Raw genomic sequence first — 14,943 nt, 5'->3', positions numbered from 1 at the left:
AGCTGCAAGTGACCGCTGGGGAGTAACTCTGAAAAGGCAACCAGATACTTCAGGTAGAAAAATTGTGACTTTCTAAAGTCACTATTTCTGAAATAGACAAAATTCGAAACTGGCATTATTAACTATAAAAAAGATGTTTGAAGTACTTTTCTAGCTATAGTGTCTGGCAAAATAATATGGGTAAGGAATCTCAATACTGCTTTTAACCCTGCCCTTGACAGATCTAACAAAACAGGGAGACAATGGAGGGTGACAGGGAGTGCCACATGGCCTGCTGGACCTATGGAGAATCAGACACACAACCACACAGAAGGGTATGTTTATCTTCTGTGCATGGCTCTTGGTCACAGCTAGACTACTGTCTGAAAACCAAAGATGTCAGGCAAAAACCATTACAGTTCATTTACCTGTGCTTCTAAGCTAGTTTTATCAGCTCGGGGGTCAAACCGATTCACATGGCAATTCCCTGGGAGGCTCTGTATTAAGCAATGAGCTTAAAGCAGAAATCACTAAATACTTTATGAATAATGTTGCTAAATTACAGCATGTGTACACTCCAAACATCCTTCAAGGCACTGGTGAGGGGAGTATGTTTAGTGAAAAAACATGGGATTCTTAAAACAGTGAAGATCGACATGAAGAAACTGGAGCAAGAGATCGGGAACACAGTCCTCAAACTGGAACTCACCATGTAGACCTTCCCTATTAGCTAGTAGTCATTCAACAGAAAAATCACAGAATACAATGTGATAGCTAAGCATAAAGTTAAATACCTGTCTAAGTGAGCGACTGTTCGGTCTTATGGGGAATGGGAGAGGCCCTGCAGATATGTAGCAGAGTCACTCAAATCTCTACAGGTCAACACCAATATTGCTGCGATAACTCTAGGCGATGGCCAGTCGTGCTATGACATCAAGGGTTTACTACTTGCATTAATTTTTGTTTACATTTGTTTTATTATTATCGTTTAAAGAAGCATGAACATGGGTAAGGAATCGATAGTGCAGGACCTAAGATCACTACGTATACATGGACATTACATGTATTACATACGAAGGCAGCAGAAGAGCACAAATGTTGTCACACATAAAAGTGCTACATGCAGCAATGAACAGACATATGGTTACAATAAGAAGTCCAAAGGCTTGGTTGTGGCAATGCACAGGGAACATTACTGAGTGCTCGTGGGTTTCTTACTGCATGGTTCGCGACATGTGGTGTCGGCATTGGCGGGAGTCCATCTCAAAATAATCAACAAAAGAATACATTGAGGAGAAGAAAAAATAAGAAATGAGGGGGGAAGGAACATCGGAACAAACCAGCCTAACTTGGATCTTCCCAGCCCTCTCCCATGTCCCCCAATCCCGGCGTGAAACATCAGTGTATATACTTCCCATCAATGAGCCCACCATATCCTAAATTATATGAGCGACCGGCATGGCGCTATTGTCTTGCTAGGCTTTAGCTGAGTGCTGGGTGAGGACTCTGTATCCAGTTCACCTACCCTCGCTGCAGCATCTGCGCCGTCAGAGAGGAGTTCATTTTGGAAGTCATGTAGTATAGTGTCCCAGTTGGTGGCTATGGGGATCTTACGTAACCCCAATGTGTCATTGTTGTGTAATGCAGTACTCTCTCCTTGCGCTCACACTAGTAGCAACCGTTCCCAGGCCACCAGAGGGGAGGCTCAGGCAATTTCCAATGTCTTGGAATTAAACACTTGGCTAGCAAGAATCCCAAATCAAAAAAGTAGGAAGTGACCTTCTGTCTCTTGATTCTGTGAAAGAGACCCAGGATGCATGTCTCCCAGTTCTGTAATTCTACATGGCTTGTGCAGGCAGCCAACCAGGTCATCACATGTCACCAGTAAGTGGCAAGATATGTACAAGCACACAGCGTGTGTAGGAGGTCGGCATCTAGGACATGACATCTGGGGCAGTGGGCATCGGCTCATTGAAAGTTTCTGTTAACCTGAGCAGGGGTGAGGTAGGCCCTTTGGATTATGTAGTATTGGATACGCCGGAAGTGAGCGATCCGGGGGATTCGGACTGGGCTCTCCAATACGGAAGCCCACTGCAGTTGACCTCTGCAGAATCCGTGGGAACCCGATCACGATGCAGGTGTTTGTACAGATCGATTCACAGGAAGGGACTTTATAGGTTTTATAGGTTTCCTCCTTCATAGGACTAGGAGGTTCTGTATATTGAAGAGGACTTCTCAGAAGCATACCAGGAAATATTGCTCTACAGTGAGGGGACACTTTTGTCCTGCTCAGTGAGGGCTAAACTCAAGGACTGTGTTTGATGATCTCTTTTAGTCCCTTGAAGTTGAAGATTTAAAAAAGTAACAAGAATCTTGGGGATTTTGCTACCTCACTTCGATACATGTATGCTGTAGCTCTTTATGTTCGTATTCCCCCACTGACCACCTCTTGAAAGCAAAATGTAGTGTAATGTGGTCCTGAAGAAGGTGGCCGGATGAAAATAGTTTCCACACCGACACGTGTGTTGACCATTTTTTGAGAGTGACTCCAGCTCACAACACTACAACGGCTAAAATTAAATCTGTTTTCCCATTGTATTTTGTTTGTGTATATGAAGAGGGTCTGGGTCAGTGTGTATGGAGGGTATGATAGGTTGTGATTCTGGTTGTGTGTAAGAGCGAGTGGATCCCGTGTGGGGTGATCTTCAATTTCTAATGTGTTTAATGTGTCCGATTCATGGTGTTTCATCAAAGCTATCTATGGAATAACATGTTTAAATTATGTGAAAGCAATTACGGATCTGAGTTGTATGTATTCTTTGGTGATATCAAAAAAAGATAAATAATTATAAATAAGAAATACATTTTGTTTGACACAAAGTAGAAGCATTTTTCTTGGGGGGTCAGAACAATAAGTATGGACTTGGCACTCAGGAAGAAATACAGGTCAAGATTTTGTTCATTTTTGTTTAGTGTTTTCTCCCTCTTGTCCCAGACCTAAAATTATGGAAATAGGGGGTACCTTTTTTCTTAGGTTCCCCCTTACTCCTTCCACTGAGGCTTGCCCTCTTGAGTATCCACTTGAATGGTGTGATGACTCAGTGAAATATCTGGGAATTATGCGTTAATTGAGACCCTGAGGCTTTTATTCGAGAAAACTATGGTGCTGCGTTGTTAGACTCGAAAAGTAAATGTAAAGTTGGCTCACTTTGCCGCTCTTCCTTGCAGGCAGAATAGCACTGATGGAAATGATTATCCTCGCTAGGTTTTTACATTTATTTTGCAATATAACACTTACAATTACCCAACAATTCTTCAAGTCTGTATGATCTTTGTTGATCAAGCTCGCATGGGCAGGTAATCAACCCAGGCTTAGGTGGAAATTCCCACTTTCCCATATTACCACTGCTCCCAAGCATAATACACCAAATATTGATACTACTAGCTGCCTTTTCTACCGCACCTTGCAATTGAGGCTGTGCAGCCCTGTGTCCCTTGGAGGCTGTTTGGGTAAAGAAACAAGTGCATGGCATTTAATTAATATAGTTATTTGCACTGTGGAAGCGTGGCACATACTGGGCTCTAAAATGCATCCGGGTCTTTTTTTACTTTCTGCAACTCTTATTACTTCACCATCTCCAACTAACTTCAATCTGCAAGAGAAATGCTTGCAAGATCTTAAAGAAGCTTAACTTGGTAAAACTTGATGATCTGTTCCCTGGAGGCATCTTTATTCAATTTCAAGATTTTGGCAATCATGAATATTGCTGCCCACTAGCGATCTTTCTTTACTACAGGCCCGGTGAGACCTATAGCGCCGCATTCGATACAATCCCCACAAACCTTCTCACTTCAACCCTTTCATTACTGCTTACCACAGCATCCTGCAAGGGTTTGATCACGAGCTCAAATAACGCAATGCAGAGAGAGGTACCTATCATTAAGCCATCATCTTGAGTTGTATATAATTGAATGCTGGACCACCTGCCTTCTGAAGCAGATTGGTCATTCTGGTGTTGCCGACTACACATTATTCACTTCAAGTTTATTTAGAGAATCTGCCAAAAACCTTATAGATCTATGGAATACCTTAGACAAAAGCATTTTGCCTGAAGTGCAAGACCCTGGACGTTGACTTCTTACACTTCGCATGGCAGTGCGGGGGATCCAAACATACTGGCACACGGTCATTTTGACCCAGATTCGCACATATATCTACCTGGGCTGGTCATTAGGATGCAAGTTGCTGTTAGGAGGTTTATGGCAATAGCATTGCTGCTTGCTAAAACACTGGTTAGGATGTGCTGGGGAAGTGGTTGTGTATCCACGCAAGATAAATTGTTCAAAGACCTGATATCCTGTAACAAAAGCTTGAAAGATGTGCAGAATGTCTGTCCTTCTCCTCATACCCTAAAAATATTAAACTTTCTACAAAACCAAAACAATACACTATATTCCAAAGGCACGCTGATGTTTTGGCTTTTTGCAGGGGATCTCAGCCCTCCCTGATGTTGGGAGGCTTGCTTCGATGGGGAGAGGGGAGGCATCTTATCTACTTATTTTACAAAGTGATCCGAGGCGACATGGCAAATGCCCCTTTCGCTTCCCGTGCAGCCTGAGAAGATGATTTGGGGGAATCCATTGGGGATGCTGACTGGGCGCGTGCATGCGGGATGGTAAGGAGGGTATTCTGCAATCATAGGTTTAACCTTCTTCATTTTAATTTCCTGCATCGCACTTATGCGACCCCTTGGTGTTTGAACAGGATGGACCCAGCATGAGAGGCACGATTCGCACAATAGGAGGAGCTGGGGGCCACCTTTTTGCATCTGACCTGGGCATGTGCTGTGATTCAGGGCTTCTGGAGGGCGGTAGTGCCTACAATAGTGGCAGCGATGGACATTGAAATTCCTCTGACTCCATTAGCCTGCCTCTTGGGGTGGTGGTGAAGCTGAAGACGCGCAATATTCCCTACAAGCTGGCCCAACTTGCTCTTTTATTGGCCAAAATGCAAGTGGCCATTGGATGGATGGGCACCCAGCTCCCGTTGGTGTCTTCATGGCAGCGGGATCTCCTTGAATGAAGGGTGGCTGAGGAAATGCATATTGTATAGTATTGTATTGTAAATATTATTATAGTGATTTGTAAAGCGCGCGATTACCAAGTAGGTGTCCTGGCGCATTTGTATAGCGCTTACTATCCTTGACAAGGCGTCGAAGCACTTTTCGGCGAGTAGCACGCTACTCCGGGACTCATAGAGGATTAGTGTTGAATTAGTATAGTGAAATATACAAGTAAATTTTAAGTGGTGGATATGTTAGTCAGTTATTTGGATTCGGAAGGATAGCAGAAGGATAGAAGTAACAATGGGAGTAGTTTGCGAAGTAGCGCTATGCATAGCTACGCGAATTGCACTTCGCAAGCTATGCGTAGCTACGCGAACTGTGTAGTGCACTGTGCAAAATGCTGTTCACACTGATTGCACAGTGCTGGATGCTTGTCCGCACTGTGCAATCAGTGCAAACTGCATCTTGCACAGTGCAAGCGGTCGTTTTCTGACGCTCAAGTAGATTTCTACTAGAGCGGCAGCTTTCTCAACGCGGACTGGTAGTTTCTCATCGCGAGCGGTCGCGAGCATACTCGACCACTCGCAATGAGAAACCTGACCTCCCCGCATTGAGAAGCTCGCCGGGAGGTTTATTTTCCACGCTCGCGATCGGCAACTTGATGTTGCTGATTGCGAATGATGAAAAAGTCTCGCCGGGATGTCATTTTGCTTGCTCGCAGTCGCCAACTTGACGTTGAGGACCGCAAGCAAGCAAAAAATGACCACTGCACTAAGCTACGCGTGTTTGCACTGTGCTACGTGCAATTCGCGTAGTGCGAAGTAGCACAAACTTCGCAAACTATGCGAGCGTAGCGTAGTGCTTTGCCCAGGCTTAGATACAAGAGGATAAAAAGGTTTGTATTTATATAGCGCTTCTTACCACTGATAGCGTGTTGAAGCGCTTTTTTTGGTGAGTAGCACGCTACTCCGGAAACCTATAAAGGATTAGTAGTGAAGTATGAAAGTAATTTGAGTGGTGGATATTAGTCAGTTATTTGGGGTGAGAAGGATAGTGTGGGGATAGAAGGGAAAGAAAGGTTTGCATTCATATAGCGTTTGTAACCCTGATGAGGTGTTGAAACGCTTTGTTGGCGAGTAGCACGCTACTCTGGAACCCATAAAGTATTAGTGGTGAATTAGTACAGTGAGATATGGAATTAGAGAAGTGAACATGTTAGTCTGTTATTTTGATTGAAAAGGATAGTGGAGGGATATAAGAGTGAAGGATTTCTTCTTTTAGGTCATAGCAGTAGGAGGAGGCTTTTGGATGAGTAAAAGGGTTTTTGGAGGGGAAGAGTCAGAAGGAACATATGCGTATTGCCCGTACCGTAGAAGGTGCTTTGGATGCGATCATGTTGTGGGGGTATCTTCTTAATAAATTTGCGTTTGAAAATGTCTCTGACTCGGAGAAAGGCTCTAATGGGTAGCGGTGATGGGTATGCCTTTTGTACCGAGGCAATGTGATTATGGCAACCAAGCCTGTATAACTATCATGTGAACTGTATAATTGGAGTGATGACTTTGCTTCGATGTACTCTTGTCCCCTAATTGTTTTATGCGTCTGGTGTTTAAGCTCAGCCGTGTATACTGTCATTTTTTCAAATGTACTGTCCCGATTTCGGACTAGAATCTCTCCTCTTCTTTGAGTGGAACCATGCACTGCTTGTGTGTTTTTGGGATTTTGTTGCATAAATTCAAAGAGTTTTTAAAAAAATGATTAGGGCAGCATATTTTTGGACATTTTCTATTGACCTACTTTTATCACCCGACGATTATACTGACATTTTGCTAAGTAGGGCAAGTAATTACTTAGTTTTGCTTAGTTTCAGGTTAAAAAATGAATAGATGGGTTACATGGCTGGTGATGAAGTTATTGCAGCAAGAAGATGTGGTTCTACAGTGGGAATGAATGTTTTGGTGCTTTACTTTATTGCTATTGTTTGATACTCTCCTATAATTGGAGTTATATTTATTCGCCTAAGAACTATGGATATTGTTGTTTTTTATTTGTGGTCTTATATTTTATTGTCATTCATGATGGCTGCTGTTAAATAAATAGTAATAAGGAGAATGCATAATCCTCGCCTCTGTCCACTTAAAAAAATCGAAATTTCATGTTAAGAAATGCTAGAATTTTTTTAATTACTTTTTATAACTGTAATAGTGATTTTTTGAGGGACTCTCATGTGTGAGCCTGATCTTAAGATGGCCTCTTCCATGCCGCAGCTTTCAGTGAGCATGTCCAGCAGCTCCTCTCCCCTGATTCACTGGCTATTTGTGTGTGTTTATAGTACGTCGTCTGTCCTCGCTCCCAGAATGCATGGAATCAGCCATGTTGGGGCTGCATTCACAGGAGAAAACCAGATAATGGCATGGGCCCCAGATGCTTAGACACCTTGCAGGTCCACCTGTAGGGCAAGTTATAGCAGCAAAGCTGCCATATATTTTCTCAACAAGCATAAGCAATATCAACAAGAAGCGTAGGGTGTTTACACCTGGCGTCTGAAATCACAGTAACAGAAATGTGATTCACAAATTGGGCCAATTTTATGTTAGAGCCCAAATCTATTTTCTGCCCCAGTCCGACCCTGCAAGTTAACAAAATTTATAGCAAACAGATGCACATAAAATTCTTAAAGTACACAGCGTACCCTATATAAAATCGCATTCTCAACAATTCTAGCATGAAATAACGATAATAACAGGTCTTTGGCCCAAAATAATTACTGAAATAAATAAGCAGCATTGATCTCATAGGCCAGATGCAGATTGACTGAGTTCTTCGTAACTTTATCAATGTTAGCATTTTTCAGTACATTTTTCCAACAGCATTAACAAAGGGACTACTCATATTTATGTAACATGCAACGATGTCACTTAGGAGTAGAGGGAAAAGCTGGGTGGCATGCTCTCAGTGTAATAGTCTCACGCTGGGTGGCATGCTTTCAGTTTAATAGTCCTCACGAGTTGTATCGCCTTCCGGATGTGAGGTGATGACGCATCCGGCACTGCCCTTAGGCTTTCCCCGTTCAAGGCAGAAGGGGCATGCAGCGCCACAACAATGGCACTGCGCTCGCGCTCAGACTAAGATTGGGATTCAACTAAAGTGTGGGAGAGGGCGGAGTACAAGGGGCGCAGGGGAAGGAGGAGTTACCTAGGTGGTTAGGAATGTACTAGGTCGGCTAAGGAAGGTTGCGACGGCCTGGGAACCGCGCCACCTAGTGGTGGAGGAGGGGAAAGACGTGCAGTAGTGACTGGCGTATTGTGGTTAAGGTGGATGTTACAATAAAAGGACCCCTGGAATCCTGCGCTTCACGTCATATCTCTTGGCGTGTTTTAAAAACCAACAATAATCCAAGTTTTTCAAGGCACACCAAGGATTACACTCGGGATGGCGGGGTGGATATCAATAGGATACAATCTCCGTTTTCTCTCTGCCTCAGTAACATGAAGTAAACTGGGTGCCCTGGTGTGTGAATCCCATGCAGTCCTGCTACGTGCCTGGGTTGCTTCCACACAGTCTCTTGGCCCCTCAAGGGCTCACGGGAACAAGGATCACAGACTCAGCTGACACCCACCTCACTAGGGTACCTATGTGAGCCCACAGTACCTGGGTGCCGCTCCCTCCAGAGATCCCTAGCACCCTGCTGGCCCTCTTGCTCTCTCCCATTGCCCCTGGGTCTTTGGATTCCCGGAAGGACACTGCGATGCAGCATTCATGGTCTCCATCAGTTGCCAGTCTCCAGCGCCATAGTTGCCTCAGACTGGCTGGTTCCCCAATCTCCACTGTCCCAAATCTTGAAAAGCTGTGTTTCCCTCACTGTATCACACAATCCACTGGTGTGAATCCCTTAAAAAGAAATCTATCAAGTTCCTGGAGAGCTGTGAAGAGACTCTCTCAACAGCACAAAGCAAGTCCTGCAATTTCTCCAGAGGACATAACAACTGCTCATGTGCCTCATCGTTCAGACATCCGCGCAGGCAAAGATCCAGATCAGCCTCTGGAACCTCAGCTCTCCTTCACTGCACTGCTGTAATGTCTGTCTCCACTACATACTCAGGAGAGTCCAGGCAACTAGATCACTAGAAATGAGCCGTGGGTAGCAATCCTGTCATCAGCGTCACTCACTGTTCAGAGCCCCCTTCTCCAGCCTGCCCAGCCATCTCATCAAGTCAGATGGCACCTCTCTCGGCCAGATCTCATCAGTAGAAGTGGGAGTTCCACATCCACCGTACTGGCCACCTAACCAGACTCAACAATGATTACTACATGGAGTGAGGTGGAAACCCTACATCCTTCGCCTACCTCGCAGCCAAAGCCTGGAACACACTACCCATCCACCTCCGGCAATCTTCCACATTGCCCCAGTTCATGGAGGACCTCGAGACCTGGCTCTTCGGATAACCCAAGCACACTACGGAGCCGCCCGCCCTCCCCCCCAGCACATCGAGACCCTCACGGGTGAGTAGTTGCGCTTTACCAACCCTGATTGATTGATTGATTGATCCCTCTCCTCATGCTGGAGCCCTCTGTTGAATCGTTCTGTGAATCTGCTCTGTCTACAGATACAAGATGAACGAGAACACCGTGCTCAGAGCCTGCACTTTAATTTTTCAATTCATTGTAATCTGGTAAATAAATAAATTAGTTCAAATAAAGTGAAATAAAACTACAACTCCCAGAATGCTTTAGGTTCTTAAAGGAAAGAACAAAGTAGAAAGTGGTGCCAGTGTTAATATGGAGGTATCTGATGGTCTTATGCTTGGCCTTCCTTGCTTTTTGTGCTCTACTGCAGACTTACAATTAACTACAGAAAGCTAATACCAGATGATCCAGCTACAATAAAGGTTTAGGGGTCGGTGTCCTGCTGGTTTAGCGCTGCTTTAGGAATGACCAAGTCTGCAAATGGAGGTTGTGTATCCCCGGTGTAGCTTCTTTTCCAGGAAATCATCTTGTGTGCCTTTGTTTTTTGTCCATGACATGCTTGACATGGAAAGCTGTGTAGTTCGTCCAAATGGATTGCCTTTTGTATTTCATGGCTTCTAAAACAAACTATGGGTACAATGAAGTAATTAATGACTGGAGTGTGTTTTACGTTATTGTCCATGCTCACCTTTTTCTTCTGCATCCTGTATTGACAATGAATTAATGGACTCGTGGATTGATGACTGCTCTACATTATTTTCATTTGTACCAGATTCAGGCTGCTCAGTTGAATCTATGTGAGAAAAACAATTTGGTTAATTTTATGTATTATTTTGACTACGACAATTAAAAATTAGGCCAGTAAACCAGAAAGGTAAGAATTCTGATAAACACTCTAACACCTCCCCAGCTAAACGCTGTGGCCAGGTGTGCGCCTTATTGAAGATCATCCACCCATTGATTAATTGAATTGCACTCGTGCTCGCAGTGCTAATGCCCCATCCAACCACGCGAGTTAGGCAGAAGTTTAGAAGAACCTCCCCATTCCAAGAAGCGTCCTCTCGATGGATAACCACCCACCTGCAAACAATGGGCTGCTCACTCAAACCTTCAACGTTTCCAGAAATTGCCCTCAACTCCGTAACCGTAAAAAATATATATGATGATCTCACTCCGATAGGCTTGGTGGATGGTTACAGAACAAGTCCTCTCTTGATCAAGAGAATGCCAGCTCATTGCAGACTGAGTCAATAAATACTACACCCTCTGGACATGTTCAGATGGGTTACACACAAGGCCAACCTTAACCCCCTCCAAAGGCAAATCTCCTAACCTGCAAGCAACACTGGTCACATTCATGCAGGCGGACAGTATTGTTACAATGTACTCAAAGTGGGTCTTCTGCAGGGTTGAGAAACGGGCAGCAATAAAAGGATACTCAAATTTCACCACACGTGGTTTAGAAAAGGACTTTCATCAATGGATCACTGACTGGTACTGAAAACCATGAGGGAAAATATGTGAAAAATGTCACACCTCCGTTGCATTCCTCAACCTTGCACAGGCCTAGATTCTGCAAATAGCAGTGAACTATGATGGCCCGATTCACAAAAAGTCTCCACATTCCTGGTGGCGGCCATGCAGTAGTGGAGGGGATCCCCGCACTTGTGGGGGGGTCACCGCACTAGTGGCGGAACCTCCGCAATGAGTAACTACAGTGTGAGGGTCCCACCACAAGTGAGGGCCCCCCACCATGACTGCGGGGCCTCCCCCACAAGTGCGAAGGCCCTTTGTGAATCAGCCCCTGAGTCTTTAGATAAGCCTTGGATGAATCGTGGCCTGATATCTTCAATAAAGGCCCTTTATATAGACATCTCAGACAATTTAACACAAATGAAGGCGTAAGGCAGGTCTATTTTTGCTTCCCTGTCGAGAAGCATGAGGGAAATAATGATGCTCCCCACAATGGTAAGCATAAAGTGAACGCCCTTTTTTAGGCTGACAACATTGAACCAACTGCAATGCATGGACTGCAAAAAAAGCTCCAAATTGCCCTGCAATATTTTGAGGCAAAAGTATTAAAAACGACCCTCTCACAAACAAAAATTGTGTAAACTAGGAAGGGCAGTTTAAAAGAACCTGTCGACTAACCAAGCAGCAAATAGAGTTGGTAAAGGATTACGTCCACCTGGGTGTTTACTTTCAAGCGGAACAGACAGTGGAATCAAGCTGCTACAATACATGATGCTTTATGAAGCCATAGGAAAGGTGGTTGGTGGTAAAGAAATGCAACTAATATAAAAAACGCTCCCGGGTGGCAATTACAATAGAGCATTGTATTCCCAACCTGGGCGATTTGTGTTGACGGGCCCTACTAGACACTCCGTTCAACTCTGGCATGACGCCACTAATTCTCTTGGTAGGAGACATAGATTAACATTGGCCACCCCTCTTTGGGACTCTGAGAAACTGGGTGATTTGTACAAAACAAAGGGGTTCGACAGATGGGACCTCACTGGGATTTCGTATATTAAAGATGTTTGGGGAGGTGGAGGGATTAAGTCCTTCAGTACGCTTCAGAGTGAATATGAACTGGCAGGCACAGAACACTTTCGCTATATACAGGTCCTGCACTCTCTCCGGTCTTCCTTACCTAAAGGGACTGTTCCTCCAGAGGCCTCCCCTCGGAGGACAGAATATTAGATGGTCATCTCCCCGAAAAAACTATCTCCTTGATATACAAGAAGTTAATTAATCACATGGCAGACCCCCTCCAGACACTACGGGATAGATGGGTACATGATGGGATAGAGTTTGACGACGAGGATTGGCTAGTGGCAGTGTCTTTCCCCAGGGTGGTGGCTATCCCGGCATGCCTGCGGTTGGTGCAGCTTAAGATCCTTCATAGGATTTACATTACGGGGCCCTGGTTACTACGCATGGGGTGGACAAACAATGGAGAATGTAGGAGGCGCTGTGGCCTTATGGGAACGTTCATACACAATATCTGGGAATGCACACATGTTAGCTCTTACTGGCTCCAAATACACAACACGATCAATGAGGTGTTACGGGTCTGTCTCCGTCCAGAGGCACGACGATGCCTCCTAAACATCTGGGATCCCACGGATTTGAACACTCATCAGACACAATGGGCCACCCTAGGGTTCATGTTGGCAAAAAGAAACATTGCACAACTATGGGGGGCAATGCTCCCACCCACACTAGAAGCCTGGGAAAGGAATCTTGACTGGTGCATGTTTAGAGAGAAGACAGTGTATTTGGCAAGGGGATGCCCTAAAAAGTGGTCCCTATATGGGGCCCGTGGAATGCTTATAGAGGAGAAATTTGTATGCCACCTAGAAGTATTGAACATGATGACTCACCCTCCCCACAATGTTCCCCTCTTATGTAATGAATGTTTCTCCTTCCATCCGTACTTCCTGCAATGTATAAGTAATCTGGTCCTCTGTATTGTAAGCCGATGTCTGTTCAATAAAAAGATTTATTAAAAAAATAATATAAAAAAATTACTGAATATTTGGAAAATCTGTCCACATAATTCCTTACACAAAGCTAAGACACTGATGTGTACACTTATGCTTAGCAAACTTGACTATTGTAACCATCTGCTTGTGGCTCTCGTCGTTACTATTTTTCCCATCAAAGGTAATAAACATTGTCACAAGGACTCTGTATTCTTTCCAAACACATTTATTGCACTGATTATTGTCGCCAAGCCGGCAGGATGTCAGCAGAAAATTGAACTGGGGGGGGGGGGGCCGCTAGAGGGCACACGGCAAGATGACCGCACTCTAGTGAGGCTCTGCCCGGCTGAGCAATAATTCGCCCAAAATCCGCCTGATATTTACTACATCTGAATCTCTGCAGGGGCAGACCGGAGTCGTGGGTTCCTCTGGCGCGATTTGGAAGCAACTGGGGCTTCCGTAATCTATTAAATGTGTGCCTTTACGTTCCCGTGCAGCTGGGCGACTCGTGCGTGGAAAATGGCGGCAGCCGCGAGGCACTGAACTGCAATCTTACCTGCTGAGATCAGAACTGCTGTGGGGGTGATCAGTGCTCCCGGCGCTCACTGTGCTGAGATTTCTGGCGCTGTACTCTGCTGGGGATCCGATGCGCTCCAGTTGACGACCGCGGAGCCCCGACGGACCATCGCGGGTGCGCGCGATGCTTGGCACGGCAAGGCCTAGCGGAAGAGTGAAGCAATCGCCGGTGGCTGCAGATCTGCCTAAGGAGCACTAACCTGGGACCGCCTACAACCACCAACGCTCGCTGGTGCCAGTTGCGGTAAGTGGGGCGTGGCTCGCCTCAGGCTGCGATTGCGGAGGTGGGCCTGGGAGAGGGCCGCGGCCTGCGAGCTGTGGTGGGTGGCTGGCTGGAGTGAGGCGCGGAGGCTGGAGGTTCCCGCTGGGCCATGGCGGGGCGAGTAAGGTGCTGATTGCTGGCTTGAGCTGCTGGATGTCGGTGACCCAGTGAGCTTCTCTACTGCTGGGGGGACTAAGCAAGTGACTGTGGACAGATCGCTGGGCGCCTATCCCTCTGATTGCCTGGTGCGCCTTGAGCTTCCCCCTTGGCCTGCAATCTATCAGTGATATCTCCTGCAACTGGTGGGGTGCGCCGCTTGGGGCCACCTAAGAGACATTGGTGGCGGGTCAGTTAAAAAAAAAAAGCATATGGCGATGATTGCTTCTACCTTCTGGGCAGCCTGAACGGTGTTTGAGGGACGACATTGGACGGAGGTGACATGGCTGGACTCTGGGCACATCGCATATGAGCACACCTAGACGCTAAGTGTCGCAGGTCTCCAGGCTCTTGTCTACATTTTTTGTGGGTTGGTGTGCAGGGGCCAGATGGCGAGGCTGCATATTGTGCTGGGGTGTTCTCCCTGGATTCGCGACCAGCGGCTGCTTCCTTGGGACTCTACTTCTTCCCCCACATTGACTGTTATCTGTGTGGGTGGTGTGTCCGGAGAGGTGGACATGGGGCGAACAGACAAATCACAGCCTTGCCTCACTTTTGAGGCACCAAATCGTCGAAAACACTGCAGAAGGCAGCGTCTGACTCAGAGGTAGATGTCCAGCATAACATCCCACCCACTCTTGAATCCACGCTGCTGGCTATGCAACGCAGTCTTCAGTCAATAGAGGGTAAGATAGCAGCAGTGAATCACCGGCTGGACCATATGTTGTCCCAATTAGAAAAACAAAATGCTCGGATGGGGTAAGTGGAGCAGTGGGTGTCCACCGCGGAGGACGGCCTAAATGATGTAACAGAAAAGACCCTCAATATGGGGAAAGTATTAGCCCTTATACAGGCCAAGAATGAGGACTTAGAGGCACGGTCCCGGCGCAATAATATCAGACTTACAGGACTGACGGAATCCACCAATGTGGGGAAAATGGAGACCTTC

General features: G+C 45.9%; 1 protein-coding gene across 1 annotated transcript in view; it reads right to left on the bottom strand.

Moving 5' to 3' along the window:
- The window catches only part of FAM216A (family with sequence similarity 216 member A), a 216,517-nt gene that overhangs the window by 15,168 nt on the left and 186,406 nt on the right, over positions 1–14,943 (bottom strand). The window contains exon 7 of the mRNA XM_085633930.1: positions 10,201–10,305. Within this exon, the coding sequence (XP_085490056.1) occupies positions 10,201–10,305 (105 nt within the window). The remainder of the gene's footprint in view (positions 1–10,200; positions 10,306–14,943) is intronic.

The sequence above is a fragment of the Triturus cristatus genome, chromosome 11 (assembly GCF_964204655.1).
Source record: "Triturus cristatus chromosome 11, aTriCri1.1, whole genome shotgun sequence".
NCBI classification, from domain to species: domain Eukaryota; kingdom Metazoa; phylum Chordata; class Amphibia; order Caudata; family Salamandridae; genus Triturus; species Triturus cristatus.
This window is presented reverse-complemented; position numbering and strand designations above follow the sequence as displayed.